Source organism: Balaenoptera musculus, chromosome 7 (genome assembly GCF_009873245.2).
Source record: "Balaenoptera musculus isolate JJ_BM4_2016_0621 chromosome 7, mBalMus1.pri.v3, whole genome shotgun sequence".
In the NCBI taxonomy this organism is placed as follows: domain Eukaryota; kingdom Metazoa; phylum Chordata; class Mammalia; order Artiodactyla; family Balaenopteridae; genus Balaenoptera; species Balaenoptera musculus.
In genome coordinates, this window is record NC_045791.1 from 90,245,627 (window position 1) to 90,268,901 (window position 23,275).

Below are 23,275 nucleotides of genomic sequence, written 5' to 3' on the forward strand. Positions count from 1 at the left end.
TATGTGTATATAAATGCTCAGAACCCTGAGTGGCCCATGGTAATTACTCAGTTAGTATTAACTATTATTATTTTTTGTCTCATTTTATAACTCTATTTTTAAGACCACCTCAACTAGAAGTCCTTCAATACACTATTTAATTTTTCTAAAATTTATTTAGTTGAATATTGTGAGATAGGATTAAATTTTGACTCATCATATAGTTCTGAGAATTAGCTGTGACATTATTTATGGATTTACTATAAGATAAATTATAATGCAATATGCAAATGTATAATTTTCCTGAATTTATTTTAAAGTATCATTAAAGAAAAAGTAATATATTTGATAATTAAATCTGAAGAATATATACCTTTTATTCTTGAATAATTTAATTATTTGTAATTATTGTCCACATTTAAAATATTAAAGGATTTTCCACCCAGATTACTCAGAATCCCTCATTACAAAAAATATACACAGAGCTTAACCTGCTGGGGTATTATCAGCACCTAATTAATGTGGGGGAAGGGAAATAAACAATTACAGCTGGCTTGCCTTACACATGGGAGAAGGGAAAAACCCAGTTCCAGCCCACTCTAGCCAACCTGTTCCACCTAAGAGGGAGAGAAAAACTGAGAAACACTTATGAAGTTCATGGTCCAGAGGCATAGGCTCACTAAAAGACTAAGACCTAATCATAGGACTATAGAACACTTGCCCCACCCCATACTTCACAACCACATTACTAAAGGCATATTTACAGCAGTTTCTTTTACCTGGTATATCATGTATGACCATCAAGAAAAAATTACAAGAAATACCAAAAGCCAAAAAACATAATTTGAAGAAACAGAGCACACGTCAGAACCAGACATGACAGGATGTTGGAACTACCAGACCAGGAATTTAAAACATCTATGATTAATATGCTAAGGGCTCTCATGGATAAAGGAGGCAGCATGAAAAAATAAATAGGCAGTGTAAGCAGAGAGATGAATATCCTAGAAAGAACCAAAAAGAAATACTAGAGATAAAAGCAATATAACAGAAATGAAGAATGCCTTTGATGGGCTTATTAATAGGCTGAACACAACTGAAGAAAGAACCTCTGACACAGAGGATATATCAATAGAATCATCAAAAACCAAAACAAAGACAACAAAGACTTTAAAAAAATGTACAAAACAAAAAATAAAACCCCAAAAACCAAAACAAAACAGAACATCTAAGGACTATGGAACAACTACGAAAGGTAAAGCATACATGTAATGGGAATACGAGAATGAAACAGACAGTATATTTGAAAAAATAATGACTAAGATATCCTCAAACTAACATCACACATTAAACCACAGACCCAGGAAACACAGAAAATACCAAGCAGGATAAATGCAAACAAAAACAAAGGAAACAAACAAAAACCCCTAGATCTATGTATATCATTTTCAAACTATAGACTATTAAAGATAAAGAAAAAATCCTGAAAGAAACCAAGAGGGGAGTGGCTCACATATAGAGAAATAAAGATAAGAATTACATATGACATCTCCTCAGAAACCATGCCAGGACAAAATGGAGTGAAATATTTAAAGTGCTGAAAGAAAAAACACCAACATAGAATTCTTTACCTTGTGCAATTATCCTTTAAAAGTGAAGGAGAAGTAAAGGCTTTCTCAGATAAACAAAAATTGAGTGAATTTGTTTTCAGCAAATCTGCCTTGAAACAAATCTGATAACCTAGATGAAATGGACCAATTTCTTAAAAGACACAATTTGCCAAAACTCACACGAGGAGAAATAGACAATCTAGATAGGCCTATATCTATTAAAGAAGTTGAATCATATTACCTTTCCAAATAGTTAATGCACTTCCAAAACAGAAAACACCAGTCCCACATGGGTTCACTTGTGAATTCTACAAACTAAGGAAGAAATTATATCAATTCTCCATAATCTCCTTCAGATAATAGAAACAGAGGGAATACTTCCTAACTCATTCTGTGATCAGCATTACCCTACAACTAAAATCAGAGAAAGACATTACAAGAAAAGAAAACCACAGACCACTATTTTTCATGAACATAAATACAAAAATCCGCTACAAAATGTTTGCAAATTGAATCCAATGATGTATAAAAAGAAGTAAAAACTATGACCAAATGGGATTCATCCTAGGTTTGCAAGGCTGGTTCAACATTTGGAAATCAAGTAATGTAATCCATCACATCAATAGGGTAAAGATGAAAAATTACATGATCGTATCAATGGATGCAGAAAAACTATTTCACAAAATACTATACCTATTCATGCTTAAAAACTCCCAGTAAATTAGGCATATAAGGGAAATTGCTCAACTTGGTAAAGAATAGCTAAAAGGAAACTTACAGCTAACATTATTCTTAATGGTAAGAAACTAAAGGTTTCCCACTAAGATATCAGGTACAAGGCAAGGATATTTCCTCCCACCAGTCCTTTTCAACATTGTACAGGAAGTTATAGATAATGCAATAAGACCAAAAAAAAAAGGGAATAAAGTTACACAGATTGAGAAGGAAAAACTAAAACTATCTTTGTTCACAGATGATATGACCATCCAAGAATTAATTTTAAAAAACAAGTAAAAAAGAAAAAAAAAAATAGAAAGAAAAAAGAAACAAACAAAAAACCTCCTGGAACTAATATGTGATTACAAGGTTGCAGGATGCAAGGCTAATACACAAAAGTCTATTGCTTTCCTGTACACCAGCAAGGAAAAAGTGGAATTTAAATTTTAAAACATAATGCTATTTATATTAGCACCCCTAAAAATGAAATATTTAAGTATATCTAACAAAATATGTATAACATCTATATGAGGAAAACTATAAAGCATTGGTGAATGAAACAAAATAACTGAGTGAATGAAGAGATACTCCATGTTAATGGAAACGAAGACTCAATATTGTCAAGATGTCAGTTTTTCCCAACTTGATCTGTAGATTCAGTGCAATCCCAGTAAAAAATCAAGAAAAGGTATTCTGTGGATACAAACAAACTGATTCTAAAGTTTTGATAGAGAGGCAAAATGATCAGTGATTGCCAGGGGTTGGGTAGGGGTAGTATGGTGGGATAGGTGACTACAGAGGATATTTAGGGCAGGGAAAATACTCTGGATGATGCCATAGTGGTGGGTATATGTCATTATACAATTGTCTAAACTCATGGCATGTGCAACACCAGGAGTGAATTGTAATAATACAGACTTTGGGTAATTATGATGTATCAATGTAGGTTCATCAAATGTAACAGATTTGCCACTCTGAAGGAGACGGACATTGTAAATGGGGGAGGCTATGTGTGTGTAGAGGCCAAGGGTATATGGAAAATCTCTGTATCGTGCCTTTAATTTTGCTGTGAACCAAAACTATCCTAAAAAAATACAGTCTTAAAAAATATATAGGGCAACTTTTTATAAACATATCTCCCTATTCAGTCACTGCACCATATGTATTGTATACTTTTAATCAGTGTAACGACAGTATAGTATAAACTTTTCCATGTTTTACATTCTTTCTGTAATTGTTCTTTTTATGGCTTTGCAATAATTCATCTAGGGTATTTATTCATCTGCAATTATTTATTGAACATTTATTGGGTTCTATTCAAGGTCATGGGAATGTACTGCTAAGCCAAAGTACCTGCACTTACAGAGTTTACAGCATTCTCATGTGTGCATAGTTGATATATAATCATTCATTTAATTTTCTATTATGTTGTATAACTCTGAGAAGAGAACAATTATATATATTGTTTTATTCAGCCTTGAAGAACCTTTGCAGAAGAAGTAATGTCACGACCCTAAAAATATTTTGCTTATCTAGATGTTCTGTAAATTCAGTTTCCTAAAAAGATGGGAAAATAAATGTGTGTGTGTGTGTGTGTGTGTGTGTGTGTGTATATATATATATATATACACCTTTATATATATATATATATGAACATAGTTTTCATAAGAAAATACTTAGCTGATTTAGCTGATTCATCAGGATGAAGGTACAAAGTATAATCAAATTGGACCTTTTTTTTATAATAAATTAAGATTCTATATATTTCTTCTTGATATACAATATAAAGATATAAGGAATCTCATATAGAATATTACTCCATGACATTTCTTACACTACCTGAAAAATAGCCTCTTAACCCCAAACTTATGGTAATGCCCAAACTTGTAAAATCTGTTTTTGTTTTTGTTTTTTTTAACACTTTTTATTTATTTATTTTTTTAACATCTTTATTGAAGTATAATTGCTTTACAATGGTGTGTTAGTTTCTGCTTTATAACAAAGTGAATCAGTTATACATATACATATGTTCCCATATCTCTTCCCTCTTGCATCTCCCTCCCTCCCACCCTCCCTATCCCACCCCTCTAGGTGGTCACAAAGCACCGAGCTGATCTCCCTGTGCTATGCGGCTGCTTCCCACTAGCTATCTATTTTACATTTGGTAGTGTATATATGTCCATAACACTCTCTCACCCTGTCACATCTCACCCCTCCCCCTCCCCATATCCTCAAGTCCATTCTTTAGTAGGTCTGTGTCTTTATTCCCATCTTGCCACTAGGTTCTTCATGACCTTTTTTTTTTTTTCCTTAGATTCCATATATATGTGTTAGCATACTGTATTTGTTTTTCTCTTTCTGACTTCACTCTGTATGACAGACTCTAACTCCATCCACCTCATTACAAATACCTCCATTTCATTTCTTTTTATGGCTGAGTAATATTCCATTGTATATATGTGCCACATCTTCTTTATCCATTCATCTGATGATGGACACTTAGGTTGCTTCCATGTCCTGGCTATTGTAAATAGAGCTGCAATGAACATTTTGGTACATGACTCTTTTTGAATTATGGTGTAAAATCTGTTTTTGAAAATTATATGAAGCCATAAGTTATGTTTATATTAAGGAATACTATAGGTTTATGAAAATAGTCTTTTAATCATTCATTTAAATAATAAATGACATCATTAGCATCCTAGTTTTCTTTTTTTCTTTCTTTGTTTTATAATATATAAATATGCTTGGAACCACTGTGCAGAGAGATAGCTCAGTCTGCTTGTCTTCCTGCCACTGTTGGTATCAAGTTTGCATAAAAGGTGCCTCTGGCAGTGCTCTGGATCCACAGTAGCACAAGATTTATTTCTTCCATATTAGATTATTACAAATTTCACTTGCTTCCATTTTTTATTTATAAATAGTGCTACTTTAATATTTTGATCATCTGTTTTTAAACCTTACAGTAAATTTCAGAAGTAGCCTTAAAAGTTTCAAAAGTATGAACCTTTGTGATCCTTGATATGTACTGCTAAATATTTTTCCAGTATATTTCCAGCAGCCTAGATGAAGCTAGTTTGGTTTTATGTTGTTCTACTCTAACTTATTAACTGCATGTCCATATGGATTTTCTCACTAGGATCTTTAAGTTGGAAACGGGAAGGCTTAAAAGGGGCAGTCAGGAGTCGTGACTATTCACTTTCATCTCAACTGTATCCTTTGTCCATTTTCCTAAGTTCCACTTGCTTTGTTTTACTATTTGAGTCTGTGATAACCAAAAAACAAAACAAAATTCTGAGCTTCAGCTCATTTACCATATTTTGGAAAAAAATTCATTACAGTTGCATGTAGTCAACATTGATTGCTCTCTACTCCCCTTATATTCATTTTTTATTCATATATTATTCTATGATTTATTCAAGATCAAATGCCAAACATATCACAGGAACTGAGCCGGGTGCTGGCGATTCAGTGTCACAAAAACAACCATCTGTCTGAATCCGAACTTCTCCGAGAACTTTCAGTGCAAAACCATCTTTATCACCTTTCCTCCTCAGCCAGTACTGGTACCAATGACATAACCAGAATTACATTTTAGATAGTTTTCCAAAACTCTTGAGTTTTTACTTTCTTTAAAATTGTCACAATTCCACCTTTCTCCAAAAAACATTTTCTTTGAAATCTTTCTTTCTTGGTTAGGTTAAGTGCCTAACTATAACTAGTCTTTGCTTTCTTACCTGACATAAATTCTAGATAAAATATTTGTTTTTTCCCCAGGTTGTCAGCTAATTCCTTTTCCACACACTCCATCTTCAGATCCCTCAAAATTCACAATGTGTGGTTTAGATTAGTAATATTTTAATATTCTTCTTCCCTATGGAAGGAGAATGGCAAATGGTTCCAGTTCACCTGAGACTGGAGGAGGAGGCATACAAGATCTTGATATTCCAAGTTTTTGGTTTTGGATTCTCTGCATCTTTTATCTCTTTCTTTTATCTAACTGATTCAGAACCATCAGGGTTAGAATCAATATTACCTTAAGACTGCTGTGGAAGTACTTGGACTAAAGTAAAACTTCTAGGTAAACTCCCATGAGGCATTCATCATCTAGTGGTTTTTAACAAATATATTTTTTAAATTGTTTTATTATTTTATTTTATTTTATTTATGTTTTTATTTTTGGCTGCGTTGGGTCTTAGTTGCGGTACACGGGATCTTCATTGAGGCATGCCAGATCTTTCATTGTGGCATGCGGGCTTCTCTCTAGTTGTGGTGTGCGGGTATTTTCTCTTCTTTACTTGTGGCACTCAGGCTTCAGAGCACATGGGCTCTGTAGTTTGCAGCACGTGGGCTCTCTATCTGAGGTGCTCAAGCTCAGTAGTTGTGGTGCGCAGGCTTAGTTGGGCTGTGGCATGTGGGATCTCAGTTCCCTGACCAGGGGTCAAACCTGTGTCCCCTGCATTACAAGGTGGATTCTTTACCGCTGGACTACCAGGGAAGTCCCAACAAATTTTTTTTTTAGTTCTACTATGCTCCAGGTACTACGATAGGCATTGCATTTGCCTCTCTGGTTAACTGGAAGTATAGCTACCAAGTTATCAAATCTGAACACAAACTTATTTCTACCACTTTATAAGTTATTATATTTGTTTTACCATAATGCATATATTGTCATGAATTTTAAGTTCCTTGGGAAATGGAAAAGTTTGGCTATATGACGTTAGTTATTCAAAATTGTTTAAAATACTATCTACTATTTATTAATAAATCATTCAGCACAGCACTTGGTTATTAGAAGCATTTAATAAGTATTGAATATTATTATTTTAGTATTATCAAACTGTATTAATTGATTTTTTGACAGTGGTAAAAATTAAATATAAAAATATTAAACCCATTTAAGTACTAATTTTCACCCAGAAAATGATGGACTATTTTTTAATTTTTAGTATATTTCCTAAAAATTTAATATTCAATGGTGTAAAGCACACTTTAAGATTGTCTTTGTTTCATAGAATCTAGGCAAGAAAAGGACATGAAGTCTATAACCTGACTTTAATGAGAAGTGCCTTCAGATTAAATTCTGACTAAAATTTTTTCTGTACTCACAGTTGAAAAAAGATTCCATTCTGCGACTTGTGAAAGATGTTTGAAAACCCTTATCGCTGGAAAGAGTTCTTTATAATTTCTAACATTAATATTCCCTATGATCCTGAGAACTGTTCTTTTCTAAAAATTAAATTCACTGATTCTTCACAATTCTCACAATACACATTTACATATTTGAAAACATTCCAAGTTCTCCATGTTCTTTTTAAACCGTAAAAAAGATTAAATATCCCATTTATTAGCTTGAGGAAAAGGTTATTGTATTGCTTTGCCAGTAACAGCAGTTACAGAATTTTAAAACTAGTGGCATTTGTTGTACTACCAGAGTATTTAAGGAAAAAAACAAAATATCCACTCGGACTGTAATACACTATGCAGTTGTTTTTTGTTTTTTGTTTTTTTATAGAAAGGGTAGAAATCAAGGAGTAAATGAGAAAAAAAGTATGCGAGCTAGTTCAAAATGATAATAGGGAAAATTGTATAATAATCAAGTTATTATCTTTAACATTTTAGAATATTTAGGAGGAAAATAATGAGAGGTTGATTTTTGACTAGACATTAAAAAAATTAAGCTGGATCTGAAAGGGAAACTGTATATTGAATTGGAAAGAGTATAATGACTTATAAACATTGTACATAAACCTGATGTGGCCAGCACTCATATTTAGTTGGTCAGTGGACACAGATATTAAATGACAGAATGATGGAAGCCCTCTTACTCATCACTATATCCCAGTCTCTGACATGAGGTAGCTGCTGAATAGATATCTCCTGAGAGGCCTGCAAGAGGAGTATAGACAGACCTTGAACTCCAAACTGATGCACCTGGGCTGGTACTTCTATACTGGGAAAATATCCGCCCCTGTTTCCATAATACTTGAATCCATCCACCTTTCCTTTTGTTTTCCCTTCCCTTATCCAATTACCTTCTTCCTTTTTCCACTACATGTTAAAAAAATAGCCCCAAATATTTCTAATAATTTTGTCTAACAGAACACTATAAGCACTGCTTCCTTGCCATCAATTTTACCTGGCCCCAGTGATTCTACCCACTATGATAAAACTCTTCTTTCCTGTCCATTTGTTTTCCTACCTCTGTTTTTATTTTTACTCTGAGTTATAAATTATCAATACTAACTAATTACAAGCATATAAAGTGAAGTGTGCTTTTAGTGCAATATTTTACATATATAGTTTTTATATGTAGATCACATATCATATATGTGATATGTGTATATTTAGACAAATTGCATGGGTGTGTATAGTTCTGTTTTATTACATCTTATATAATTAAAATCATCAAAATGATTTCCTGAAAAATCATCTTCTAAAATTTAGTATAGGATTTTATATATTTAAATTGTCATTTTATAATACTTTTATGTCAAAGACAAAGGTATAATGAATACTTTTTAGTTTAGAGGAATGTATTCTTGTGTATTTAATAAAATTGTAACAGAAATCTTTCTTTGTTGTTTTTTTGGTCTGAGTTACTATATATATTTGTATATATATATGTGTGTATATACAGTTCTTTCTTTTTAATACTTTAAAGGGTCATATGATCGCATCCTGTGATGCCTGTGGAGTTACAAAGCTATGGGATTTTCGGAAGCTCTTACCAATTGTGTCCATTGATGTAGGTCCAAGTCCTGGCAATGAGGTGAACTTTGATTCATCAGGTAGGATCTTCTTTGTTTAACATTCTTGACCAAACTAACAGCTTTAGTATTTGTGCTGAAACTATTTTCTCTTGCCACTTTATGTTTTTTGCATTTCCTTCTATGTAAAAATCTGTTCTTGATATTATACTAGAATATACTACATTATGCTGTATTTATCATATGATATATCGTATCACGTCATATAGTGAAAGCATTACATTTATCACATATGTAAAGGAAGAAATAACAGAGGAGATAAGTGTGTACTAATTTAGATTACTCAAGTTCCTAGCAGCGTCATGCAAAATTTGGAGTCTGCATCCCTTAGAATCACCATCCAACGTAAGTAAATTGAGTTTTTTGAAGGTAAAAATAGCTAAAAGTAGGGAAGAACAAAAGTTTGGCAAAAATAAAATTGAAACTAATGAATATAATAATTTAGTAATACCCCATATTCTCTAGATTTTACAATTAATTTTAAATATATATTCGTCTTGTTTCAAATTGTGTCCAATAATAATTATATTAATTGGTAATAATTGTAGTATTATTATCTGTGTTCAGCATTTTTTCTGCAATAATATAACCGTTAACAGTGAGATAAATTATTTTATCCTTGCTGATGATGAAGAGTGTAGCAACTGATATTAACAATCACACAATGATTCCACTTGATCATTTAGAAGGTTAAAATTACAATTACAACTCTATCTTTAATGATAGCCTATGCTCAATAACGTATATCTGTTATTGATATAACTTACCTTTGCTGTTGTAATACATGTTTTAAACTTTTTTAAGTTTTGAGAGGTTTAAAAATCCTTGATATTTATTTGCAGTAGCTCAAATTTTAGATAAAGAAATAAAGATAGAATATATATAAAGGAAATAATGATGTTCTATTTAAAAATAGTCCAAAAAGTATGAATATACTGGAAGCAATTCTGAAGCCATAAGGTAATTGTGTGTTTCATGGAACTGGTTTCATGATATTGACATCACATATCTAAAATTCAGAATACAGTAAGTTTGTCTTCTTAAAAAACGTTAAGCTGTGTTCCCATTGCAGATTGGTATATGAACCACATATATGACTTCCTTAAAAATATGTTAGTAATGTTCTTGACATTAAGACTTTTATGCTCTGCTAGAATTCAAACAGAAAACACTGTACAGAATAAAAGATCCCAACTATGAGAATTTAATTTTATAACGTAAAGGCCCATTAGTGTTTCAATTTATACTTTTTGATATATAGAATATGCATTGACATCACAATTCTAAAGGAACTTTAACTTGGTTTTTACAAACGTTTTCACATCCATAAATCCCTTTTTACTATCTTGAGGTAGCATCCAAGTATTCATGGCCTTGAGTTTTGAATTCTGAAATTTCAAAACTTTTGGCTGTACTTTCTAATAATAGAAGTTAGAGGGTGTTTTGATATGCTGTACAACTAATATTAGGTACATATTTTACTGTCATAATTGTTAATATGTTGCCACTGCCTTTTACTGTCCTTGTCATCCAGCCCAAAATTTCTTTTCTATGCATTGTCAGGCGAACTTATTTTAAATATGTCAGTTCCTATCATACTGTCGTACAAGTCAATACCATCTTAAAGCCCCTAGTACAACAGATCTATTTTTTTTTCTCCATGACTGCTATATACTTGATGGTACACTAATATTAAGAAAACTGTCAGAATCAAGGATGGAACAATGAGAAATATAAACGATAAAGAGTGTAAACCAGGGACCCTGTTAATGAAAACACTTCATCAGTTTGAAGGAATATAATTTCAACCTGACCTTCCCATCCCTTTGACCATTTCTTCAAGGAACATACTATAATTAATTTTAATTCTACGTGTTTGAGAAATAAGTGTCTTTTTCTCATTGAATACTGAGAAATTTGTGCTTCTGTTGAGGAGAAGTCTTCAGTGACTCATCATTTTAAAAGTTTGAAATATATCAGCAGTTGAAGGAACTAGGTAGAGCAAACAAGAGGTCTATTGAGGGTCTGAACAAAGAGGTGAAATCACAAAGTTAAATACCAGAAATTATGTTCATCTCAAGAGAGTAAAGAAAAGTGAAGTCAAGAGCAAAACAAAATCGAAATAAGGACAGGGACACATAGATCTCTTCTCATCTGCATTTCTTCAGGAAAAGATGATTTAAAAGAAAAGTATAAAAAGATACCATGAAAATATTTGAACTATGAGAATAAGATCAAGTCTAACTTAATAAGTTCAAAATACTCTTCATTTGACATACTTTTATTTATTCCCAGTGGCAAGCCAATACAAGCTTTCCTCCTTGGGCCTGAGGAAAAGTCGTTGATAATACACATGCAGTATCATCACAATATCATATAATATATGTGGAAGTACTGACAGTATTCTGTCTGAGAAATTTAATATAAGAAATTTAATATAAACTACTCATATACATAGTTTTTAGATATTCTAAATAATCAACATAGAAACAAAAATTTTCTCATCATATTTCATATCTCTGGATCAGTTTAATTGAAGGGCATCTTGAAATTATGAGGTGTGCTGCTTAAAAAGAGCTGTTTCCATATACAATGGCTTATCTTTATAAATAAGGGATTCCTTCACTGCAAATTCAACACGGTATACAAATAAATTTGAGTAGTCATTAAAGGCTGAAACTGTGGTCCATAATATTTGATTTCAAATTTTTATGTATATTAAAGATTCCTCATTATTTATTAACCTCATAAATAAATATTTTTATTTTAAATTTATAAAAGTAAATTATGTGCTAGCAAAATGGTACTTTATCTGTTTTAAAATTGAGACTTCTCATAGTGTATCATTTTTGAAATGTATCTTTGATAATATTTGAAAACCAGTGGTACAGAAAAAGAATATAGACTATAATTCAGACCCTTAGCTCTTCCCCACCTTTTAGACTATAAACAAATTATTTAATCTTCCTGAACTAAGTTTCCTCATAGAAATAATGGAGGAGATAACTGTCTTACTATATTCTAATGTGTTTCAAAGGGTTAATTATATTCTGTAATGAGGAAATCCTAATACAGTCTTGTTTTCATGTAATATTCAAAATAATTTAAATAGTTAACTAGCAAGTAAAGCTACATATAATGTTATATATGCATATATAATTAAAATCAAAAGATTTAAAGATATATGAATCACCATCTCGAGGTTAGCTTTTCTATTGCTGTAAGAAATCAGCTTGTTGCACATTTAAAAGAGGAGTTGCATGCAGCATAGTATTATTTACATAATGTTTTATTTGCAAATACATTGCTTGCAACAAACACAGATTACCTGTGTTTATAGATATATACATATATCAGTATATATTTATAACTTACATATTTGTAAAGGGATAAGTGTTCCTTTCTCATTAAACAGAGAACCTTCTGGTAATATAACGCTACACATTTTTACGAATATTCACTATCTAAATATCTCCCACTTGGCATACTCAAATGCCATATGTTTTACCATTCAAAAATTTATTACTATTTCAGAAAATATTAAATGGAATTGTGTAGTGAAAGTAATAAAAATGAACTGTGAGAATTTATATATACACTTTTCCACATCTCTCATTTTGTTGCGTTTATGTAGTTTAGCAATATTTTTCACTCCTTTGTAAAAGGTAATTCCGGTACACTTGCAAAAAAGTCACATCCCTAGAAAATGCCGGAGCTGAAGTTTGAGCCAGATGGGGACTTTCCAGTAGAAAGCTTATCAGTCTCAGATCATTGAAATGAGCAAGGTTTGCCACCATTTGGCAGTAATCCTAAATACTTCCCACAAGGAGAACCACAATAGAAATACTAAAATAGAAGAAAAAATAATGACCCCATTATAAAATATGAAAATTACCAGACCCCTCTAAAATTGCTCAAAAATAAGATAAGCCTCAAATCTTTTGTTCAAATTTGATTTATTAGCTTCTGTTAGTGAAGGCTGCAGTTCACTGTTTTGTATTTAAAAGACAGATTGTGGTTAACTCCTTCTGTTGGAAGCAGTGTAATAAAATGGAGGAAGCACTCACTTAGAAACCCTGGTTTTGAATTTTGTCTCCACTGCTAACTAGCTGAATGATCTTGGTGAACTTTCCGAACATTTCTGAGCCTCAGTTTCCTTGTATGTGAAATGTTAAAAACCTATCACGACTTCCACTTCCAGCCAAGATGGAGTAACAGGGACCAGATTTACCCTCCCACCTGAAACACATGAAAAAACAGACAAAATTTATGAAACGATGGTTTTCAGAAATTGAACATTGGACAATGGAAGACAGTACTGAAGGGAAGGGGGGGTAAATAAGATGAGCTCTATGGCTGCCCATAATACTGTCTGGAGAAAATTTCGAGGTCACATCTCAGGGATGGACAGAAACCTTGGGGAAACCCCACAGCCTCCCAGAGTTGAGGAGATGGAGTGGGCAGTCCAGGGAGGCCAAGGCAGCTAGAGTTTGCAGGCAGAGTACAGGACAGGGGACAGCAACACAGAGAGAGAGCTCTGGAGATTTGCAGAAGATCCCCTCCAGTCTTTAGCTGAGTGCAGATCAGTCCACGACAGCCTAAAGCCACAGAAAAATCTGTCTGAAGAGTTAAAAAGAAAAATCCCCAAAGATCAGGGGAGCCTAAGAATAGTTTGTACTCCCACCAACCCGGTTGGTAAAACCTTGCAATTCAAAAGGATAGTAGATAGAACAGGGACTGGCCAACTACTGCCCATGGCCTGTATTTATATTTAATTTTAATGGTAACAACAACCACACCCATTAATTTACATATTATCTAAGGCTGCTTTCACATTACAACACCAGAGTTGAGTATTCACAAGGGAAGCTGGCATGGCCTGTGAAGCCCTTAAACATTTACTGTCTGGCTCTTTACAGAAAAATTTGCCAAGGGAGAGGGCTCAGAAGGTCATTACCTCAGTAGTGAGGCAGCATCAGTCCACACCTCTAGATCTAGTCCCTTCACTTTCTTTGAACCACCTGAGTTGACCCATGTAAAAACCTGTTTATTCTGTACTACAACTTAATGAGGTTGTTACTGTTGTCTCCTTTTTACAGATGAGGAAACTAGGACATGAAGTTAACAACAAGCCTAATGACACCTGGCTGATCAAATGTGGAGTCAGAATTCAAAGCTGGGCAGTCTAATTCCAGAGACTAGAATTTAGACTTTATATTATTCTGCTTCTCATTGTAATAATAGTATTCAGTTTCATATTGATATGTGACATCTGTTAGGAGTTATAATTCATTTGCTATGAATATTGAAATAATCTAATTAATGACCACTTGGCAATGTTTGACTCAAACAAACACTATTTGTCAATTAGTTGTCTCTGGAAGAAAAACAGGAAAAGAAGATCTCCCTAGTATTATCTGCCAGGTTTTTGATGTGTCTTATAACAAGGGGGAACCCTAAATATGTTCCTAATGGGAGCTGGAACTCCAGCCCCACACCTCAAGGTAAATTCCTATCAGACTAATCTGGGTGGAATAAGTGAGTGCCTGCAGGCACTTTTGCTATTTATTTAAGTCTTGGCATGATAGCAAACTGAAATAAGAAAGGAAGAAAGCAAGCTAACTTCTATTGTCTCTAAGGCATAAGGCAGAGCTGAGGTAAGTTGCTCTGCCTAAGAGCAAGCCCATTCTACTACATCAATTTCCTAGGAAAGAGAGTTACAAGGAGAGGGGATAAAATACAAGAGAGAAAAGACCAGATGACTGTGCTCAATCATTTATAATCCCGTTATTTCATCCCCTGTTTGTATGCAAATCCATTTTGTTTTTGAGTAGAATATGGTCCCCTCTGCTGCTGGAGAAAGGAACTGGAGGAACGGAAGGAAATCAGATTTTGTATCTCCCTTGGAGACCCAAGTGTGTCATTGAAACAGGAGGGAAGGGGGTAGGGCACAACCTTTGAAAGAATGACATAGCCCGAGGACATGACATAAACTGATTAGAACCAAATGGGTCCAAGATGGTGGGTCAGTGGACTTCCACTAGACCTTGAGCCTCAGTATACGCTCACTGAACACATCAGCAAGCTAAATGATACACCCACAGGTGCCATGACAGTTCCAAGACTGACCATAAGGATCAAAAAGTGGGCGGTGGCCCAGTTCCTAGAAATCCCCGTCCCTTCCTGAAATAGCTGGAATACTCTTCCCACTCATTAGACTATGAAATTACCCACCCCTATAAAAACTGACAGTTCCATACCCTGGTGCCTTTTTCACCTTCTGAAATGGCCCACACTCTGTGGAGTGCGTTTCTCTCTAAATAAATGCACTTCTTACCTATCACTTTGTCTTTCACTGAATTCTTTCTGTGATGAGACATCAAGAACCTGAGCTTCATTAAGTCCCGAAACCAGGTCTGTGATCTCAGTTGGAAGACTGGGTTTTGGCTGTGTTCGAGTCCTGGCCGCATGGGTTCAAGTCCCAATCTGAGGTGCACGGTTTCATCATTAATACCTGCAATGAAGTATACTATGATCTAGGAACTGTGCTAGGTGCTTTTTCTTTTAATCATCACAGAACTATGAGTTTGGTTCATCTCTCCCATTTTAAAGAGTTTTGAGAGCTTTAATTACATATATATATTAATAAATATACACATTTGTATAGTTCTATGAGAGCCTGAATTTAGCTCTAGGAAATTGTAAAGAAAAAACTCTGGAGATTCATAGGAACTGGTTTTACACTTTACCTGTAAAAAAGCTATTCTTTCTCTTTGGTTTTTGTCATGCTATTCCATGTTTTAGAAACATTTTTATTCACCTGACAGCAAGTATGGAAAATAACATGCTAATGATAGTGGGGACACCGTGAAAACTTTAATTAAAGGTGTATTGACCGAAGATATATTAATTCAGAAATAATATTTTTAATTGTACAAAGTGTTATGACCATAAACCTGTTCTGATTGGTCTATTTTCCATTCTAAATGGTTGGTGGCGATGCCATATTAGTTTTTAAGTATTTAGACTGTCATCCTAATAATGGATCACAAATTCTGAGAACTGGAATGCATTTGAATTACACAAATTATGAAAGTTTTATATAAATGAAAGTTACTGACTTTTTCAAAATATAGAATTTATACATGTAACTAAGTCTTATTCCTTTCAGATATTATGTTTGAAAGGGTGTGTACTTAATCTAATGACAGCATCATTATACAAACTATGAAGCTCTACTTTTGCAATGATTTCATATCTCCAATACTCACAAATGTCTTATCTGAGTCTGGATTGAATTCTAGAAATAATTCACATCCTATGTGTCAGAAAAGGACATTTGAGTTAAGCATAAGGCAAGGCTCTAAAGAATAAAGATTGTTGTTCATCTATGATTTGTAACATGAAATTGAGCTTAATCTCTGTTGACCTCAACTTGATCTTCTCAAAAATGAGAGATTTGGATTAAGTGACTTCATCAATTAGGTTTCCAGCCTAAGTTTTACACAACTGAGTATTGCATTTTCCCACTGTTCGTTAGAGCATGGTATCCTGAGATAAAAATAATATTCTAAAATAAAACTTAAATGCTTTTGTATACTATTTAACATTGAAAAATATCAAATTGTAAGTAAAACATTCTACTTTTCCTTGATCCAAAATGGAAATACAATTTGATATAAAAATCAAGATTATTTAAAAACTGAGCCTCAAATTTAAACGACAGCTGTATTGCTCAGCAATACAAAACTTTTATTCTTGCCAACCTAGCAACACATTCAGTCTCTGTAGGAACAGATATTTTGGCCAAATAAAAAAATGCATAAGTTTCAACATTTTAATAAATTAAGGACTCAAATTCTTCATAGAAGACTTTATGAGATAGTAAAAACCTGACCCATTCTGGTTTGATCAGAGCAGGAAATAACTTATTAATCTTACAAATTAGAGCATTATACAGGTACAATCAGCTATTGCAGCTACAAATGCCTGGATGAAACAAAGAAGTCACACTTGTGTTGTTAGATCCTCAATTTTGTGTAATATTTTTAAAACAAGTATAGTTCTACTTGTTGCTTAGTTCTCTGTTGTAGTTGTACTGCAAAGAAATATAATTGTAACATTATAGGCATAGATGATCAAAAAGTACTTGGAAATGTTTTCCTATGTATGTAAAGTATCTCCTTGGAAGTTCGTTACAAAGCTTATGTGCCTAATTATATATAAACAATTTAAATCCAGCTCATGTCCAAAAAATGACAAATTCTAAATTACTGTCATCACATTTAATGATGATTAATTTTGTAGTAGTCATGTAAGAAATAGTTTTCAAATGCATTTATATTAGTTATATGCATATAACAATTAATGTGCTAATGCCTTGTCAACGCATTTAAGAAATTCAAAAAGATTTGTATCTATGTAACAAGTATGAGAAATTAATTTTATGACTAGCTGTATCTTAATATCATCTAGGCAATAAGATATTCCAATTCATATAATTAACTATGACTGTATGTTTACAGATATAATAAAAATTACATATAAATGCTAGCATAGGTCATTATGAAATATGACCTATTTTCTCATGCATATATTAATCAAGAAAAATGCATTTTATAAAAAGAATTAAAGCACAATCAGACCTTTGAATTTTTCTAAGGGGTTCACAGTTATGGTATTAAGGGGAATGTACTATTTTAATCTAATAGCATATAGTAGTTATTAGATTTAAAAATAATACAGTTGAAATTTGTAGTCTACACACACTTCATGGCCCAAAATCAAGTAGCCCAAGAATTCGTCATCTTTTTAATAGATTACGTATGCAAAATTGAATAGATAATCATCTTTAATCTGCCAGCTGATACTTCTTAATAGGATAATTCTTTAAGAGAAGTTGCAGTTGAACAGACATGCAAATCAACCCAGAGCAAATAGCACATCGCTCTTGGAGATGGAGACGGCACTGTTGGCACTTGTGATAACGCTCAGTTATATTTATTTAAAATTTAATTTCAAATGATATTCACAGATGATTTATTCAAATCTAATTGATCTCAGAAGTATCTTTTCTCACTTGTAATATAATAGGAGTGAAAATAAAAATTATTTAGAATCATCTTCATGCAACATCCCCTACTATGCACTCTACCAGCAAAAGGGAAAAAAAAAAATTGTAAAGAAGAAATAGTAGAGTATTGGTATTATGAAAATCAACACTCTCTAAATGTTTTGAAATAATGAGTTTGATAAATAGAATAATAGGTATGCATTTGGAATAATATATATGCATTTCAGATCATGCCTTCTAGCCAAGAATTTTAATATTCTCTCTCCTTTATTTTTGTTTGTCTAAGGGTGGAAATTATGTTAATTCTGTTGACAAATATTTAGTGTAAGCCTATTATCCGCCAGGTACTGTTCTAAATTCTGGGATTCAGCTATGAAGAGACCAGTAAGATTCTATTTACAAAGTAAATTGAAGCAATAGCCATGAATGTGCAAGTAATAAACTGGGAGTGTTGAAAACTATAAGTTAAACCATTCCATGTATAATATGCTATAGGTGCCATCAGAGTGTGATTTGTAAAGAATATCCGGTAGCTGTATATGGAGCTGGAGAAAAAAGATGGGCACTTCTATAATGTTAACTACAACATTACCCATTTCTCTTCTCATGGACTCAGTTTAATTTTAAGTTTTGATCTTCTGTTATCCTTTCACTATGCCTTTCATAATGTTTGATTTGTTCCTTTGTCCATGTGGCATTAGGAACCACTTATCCTTATCAAAATTTAGTTGTAATGATGGATGTTTCTGCTGCTTCTGCTTCAGCTTCTCTTTCTCCTTCTTCTACTTGTTTCCTCCTCCCCCTTCCTCCATAGGTCCCTTCTCTTCATTCGTCTTATCTCTCCTTTCTTTTCTTCTTCCTCAAATACAAAGAGCTGAGTTAACCATACTTCTCAATGCATAATAGACAATTATCATTCGATTTTATTACTTTTCACCTTTCATGTTCCATCCCTACTCTCATTCCCTCCGACACTCCATGGAAGTTTTTAAATATCTTTGATATGTTTCCTTAGTTTACAAGTATCTTTGAAGAATATATAGAGTTACTTTATATACATATGTACCTAAGATTTTAAAAAACTTATTTTGTCATAAATTTCATTCAATTTCTTGCTTTTTTCATCCTAAACTATGTTATTAAGTTTTATTCATATTAATATATGTCTGTCAGGTTTATAAGTTCAATCTACTGGATAGTATTCCATTTTTATTCATTTTATCATTTTATTTGTCTATTATACTAGTGTAGGGCACCTAAATTCCCTATCAGCCCCTGCTACTTCAAAGTATGCTGTGCTAAACATCCTCATACATATCTCTGTATTGGGCATCTGTGAGAGTTTCTCTGGGGTATATACCCGGGGGAGGACTTGCTATGCCATAGAATGTATGTTATTTAATTTAATTAAGCATTTTCATATTGCTCTTCAGAATCACTATAACTAGTTTACAGTCCTTCAAGGAATCTCATTTTCAACATTTGGTAGTGCTGTGGACTGAATTGTATCCCCCCCAAAATCCATATGTTGAAACCCTAACTTCCAATGTGACTGTATTTGGAGAAAGGGCTTTTAGGAAGTAATTAAATTTAGATGAGGTCATAAGGGTGGGGCCCTGATCCAATAGAATGAGTAGTCATTTAAGAAGAGACATGTGCATGCATGAAGAAGGATTATGAAGTCTCACAGCTAGAAAGCCACAGTCTGCAAGCCAGGAAGAGAGCCTTCACCAGAACCTGACCATGCTGGCACCCTGATCTGGGACTTCTAGCCTCCAGAACTGTGAGAAATAAATTTCTGCTTTTGAAGCCACCTGGTCTATGGTATTTTGTTATGGCAGCCCAAATAGACTAATACAGATAGTATTTAATTTTATAATTCTGCCAGTACAGTGGGCACTATATGCATTGCATTTCCCTACTTACTAGTAATGTTGAACATCTTTTTACATACTTGTCAGTCTTTCAGGCTTCCTTATCTGTGAACTAATTGCCTTTGCCCATTTTTTTTTATTGGATTTCCTTCCTCTTGGGACTTACAGATTTGCAATAATTATCTGAGTATTAATCTACTGTTAGTTTTGAATGTATATTTATCCCAAAGAGAAAAATATTTACTGATCTCATCTATGGTGTCTCTTACTAAATTGAAATCATTAAATGTCATAGAATCAAAACTATTTTATTTTTTTCTTAGTACTTTTTTCCTTTTGGGGGCATTGCTTGAGAATTTTATCCTTATTATTAGGTCACAAAAGGATTTTCCTGCATCTTCCTTTTTTAGCTTTATGTTGTTAGCTTTCACATTTTAGGACTTTGATTCAAAGTGCAAGGAGTTGTTATCAGTTAGTGTTTCTTCTAATAACAAACCAACCCAGAATCTTCCTGATTTATTGGAGCATTTGCTTCTTGTTCTCTTATGAGAGAGCTTCAGGTTGGCTCAGGCCTGATGTACTTTGCTGTGCTCCCGCTGAACTCCATGTGTCTTCTCATTCTGAACCCCAGGGCCTGTGTGTGGGACATGTTAACCTCCTACAGTAAGCATAGCTGGAAAGAAAAAGAAACACAGCAATCATATGTGTATCTTCTTTTGAATGTGACAAATACGGTCTGCTTAATATCCCATCGTCCAAAGCATGTTCACAGCGTTATAAGCAAGTCCAAAGCCACTTAGATGGGGGCATATACTATTATCACAGATTACAGGGACATGTCTTGGGTAATGCCTAGGGATTTTTAACCTTATTACAGGAAAGAAATGCAAAGTTGGGAACAATAATTCAATGACTATAGTGGGAGATCCAACTTTATTTTCCTATCTATTGAGACATTTTTCCTGACACCATCAACTACACAGTTAAATCTGTGATGTCACTTCTATCATATATCAACCTCATATAGAGAAACAGTCTTTTCTGAATTCTTTTTTCTAATCTTTTGGTAACATCGTCTTTTTCTGAGTTGGTACAATTCTGTTTTTATTACTGGATGTTCTAGTATTACTTAATATATGAATGTGAAGCCACTCTTTGCTCTTCTTTTCCAAAAGTATCTATTGGGCTTCTTATCTCCTGGGATTTTTAGAGTTACCCTTTTAAAAATTTTAAATTGTATTATGTCAAAGAACATGGCCTGTATTAAGTTGATATCCTGTGGCCTCTAATATAGACAATTTGTTCAGTGTTCTTTGTGTAATCAAAAAGAATGCATATGTATATACACCTTATTAGGTCAAACATTTTTCTGGAATTTAGTTTGAGCTTATTTACTAGATATTCAAATAATTTATAACATTTATTTTGACTGCTTGAGCTCTTAGTTTCTAACATGGATATAGTAAAAATCCTTAACCACAAGTATTAATTAATTTATCCTTATAATTCTATCAGTTTTGCTGCATATATCTTGAGGCCATGTTTTTAGTTACATATATTCATAATCATGATATCTACTTGATATTTTCTCCCTTTTGTCAGTCTGTAACATCATCTTCATGGTGATTTTGCCGTAAGTTCTATTTGGTCTTGTATTAAAAATTGGTACCCTGTTTTCTTTGGAGTTGTATTTTCCTGATAATCTTTCTTTCCATATCTTTACTTTTCACATTTTTGTGGGAATTTCATATTTGTTTTTTTTTTTAATTTTTTGCTTTTTTCTTCAATCTAATATTTCTATCTTTGGAATGATGAATTTGCTTTACTTATAATAATGATTTTTTTTCAACATTAATATGCGTGCATAGAAAAATGTCTGTATTAGTCAGGATTCTCCAGAAAAACAGAACCAATAGGATGTGTGTTTGTATGTATGTGTATACAGCTTGAGTCCAAACGTAGTACGAAGGCAAAATTGCTTTATTCTCAGGGACTTCAGTCTATGTTTCTTAGGACCTTCAACTGATTGGATGAGGCCCACCCACATTATGAAGGGTAATCTGCTTTACTCAAAGTCTACTGACTTAAATACTAATCATACAAAAATACCTTCACAGCAACATTTATACTGGTGTTTGATCAAAACAGGGTACCATAGCTACCATGGCCTAGTCAAGTTGACACATAAAATTAACTACAACAATTCTTTTCTGATACCCTCTGTCTTTTGTCTTTCTTTCGATGATTTTGATTCTTTCAGGAAACACTTATTTTGCCCTATTCTAGATGCTAAGTATAGAGCAGTGTGTATATATATATACATAGTTCTATTCTCATGGAACTTACATTCTACTTAGGGGAGAAGGATCAGAGGAAGGTAGATGATAAACAACTAATAGAATCAACATTAACAAGTGGTGATAAGTGCTATTAAAAAAAATAAACCAGAATGGAGTGTAGTGAGGTGGAATATTACTTTATAGAGAATGTTCAGAGATAATGTCTCCATGAAGTGATAAATGTGAGCAGAGACTTGAAGGAAGTGAGGGAATAGATCAAGTGGTTATCAGAGGGAAGAGTGTTCTTGGCAGAGAGAACAGCAGTACAAAGTCTCTACGCTGGAACTATACTTGTGTGTTTGAGGTTAGATGAGGAGAATTATGAGGGGTGATTCAAAATGTTATCCAAAGATCAGATCATGGATGGTGTTGGAGGCTATGGTCCCAACTCTGGTCTTTATTTTTAAGAAGGATTATTGTGATAAATTATCTTAATTTTTAAAATGCATGCACATTCAGTGGGGTATGGGTAAATTAGTCTTGCTGAAAAAGAATAACACATGAAACTTAAAAGAGAGCCAGTATGTTTGATCAAGTCAAAGAACAGTCAGTAAATTGGTTTCCTATTATTTATGGGTGATCAAATCACAGCAAAAATTGTTATCCTTATTTATGTTTAAAGACGTGGTAAGACTTAAGTTCCTGACTCAACTGTATGAAATATAGAAATCTAAATTCATCAGACACTGCTAATAGACAGCAATTGATATCATAATAATGAACAATTTCAGGAACTATAGTTACCTTTGCAACACTTTCTTCTTCTTTAAGAAGCTGATAAGATATTTATGTATATGAATATTGCTGAATGTTCTGTTGAGGAGGAGTTAGTTTATGGATTTGCTAATCTCCTCTCTCATATCAATAGATAATTCGCTACTCATTACCACTATGGAAACTTATACAGAGACAT

The 23,275-nt window shown here is 33.2% G+C and overlaps 1 protein-coding gene across 1 annotated transcript in view; it reads left to right on the forward strand.

Annotated features, from left to right (window-relative positions):
• SPAG16 (sperm associated antigen 16) overlaps positions 1–23,275 on the forward strand; it is a 905,158-nt gene that overhangs the window by 651,033 nt on the left and 230,850 nt on the right. Inside the window, exon 15 of the mRNA XM_036858792.1 lies at positions 8,971–9,097. Coding sequence (XP_036714687.1) covers positions 8,971–9,097 — 127 coding nt within the window. The remainder of the gene's footprint in view (positions 1–8,970; positions 9,098–23,275) is intronic.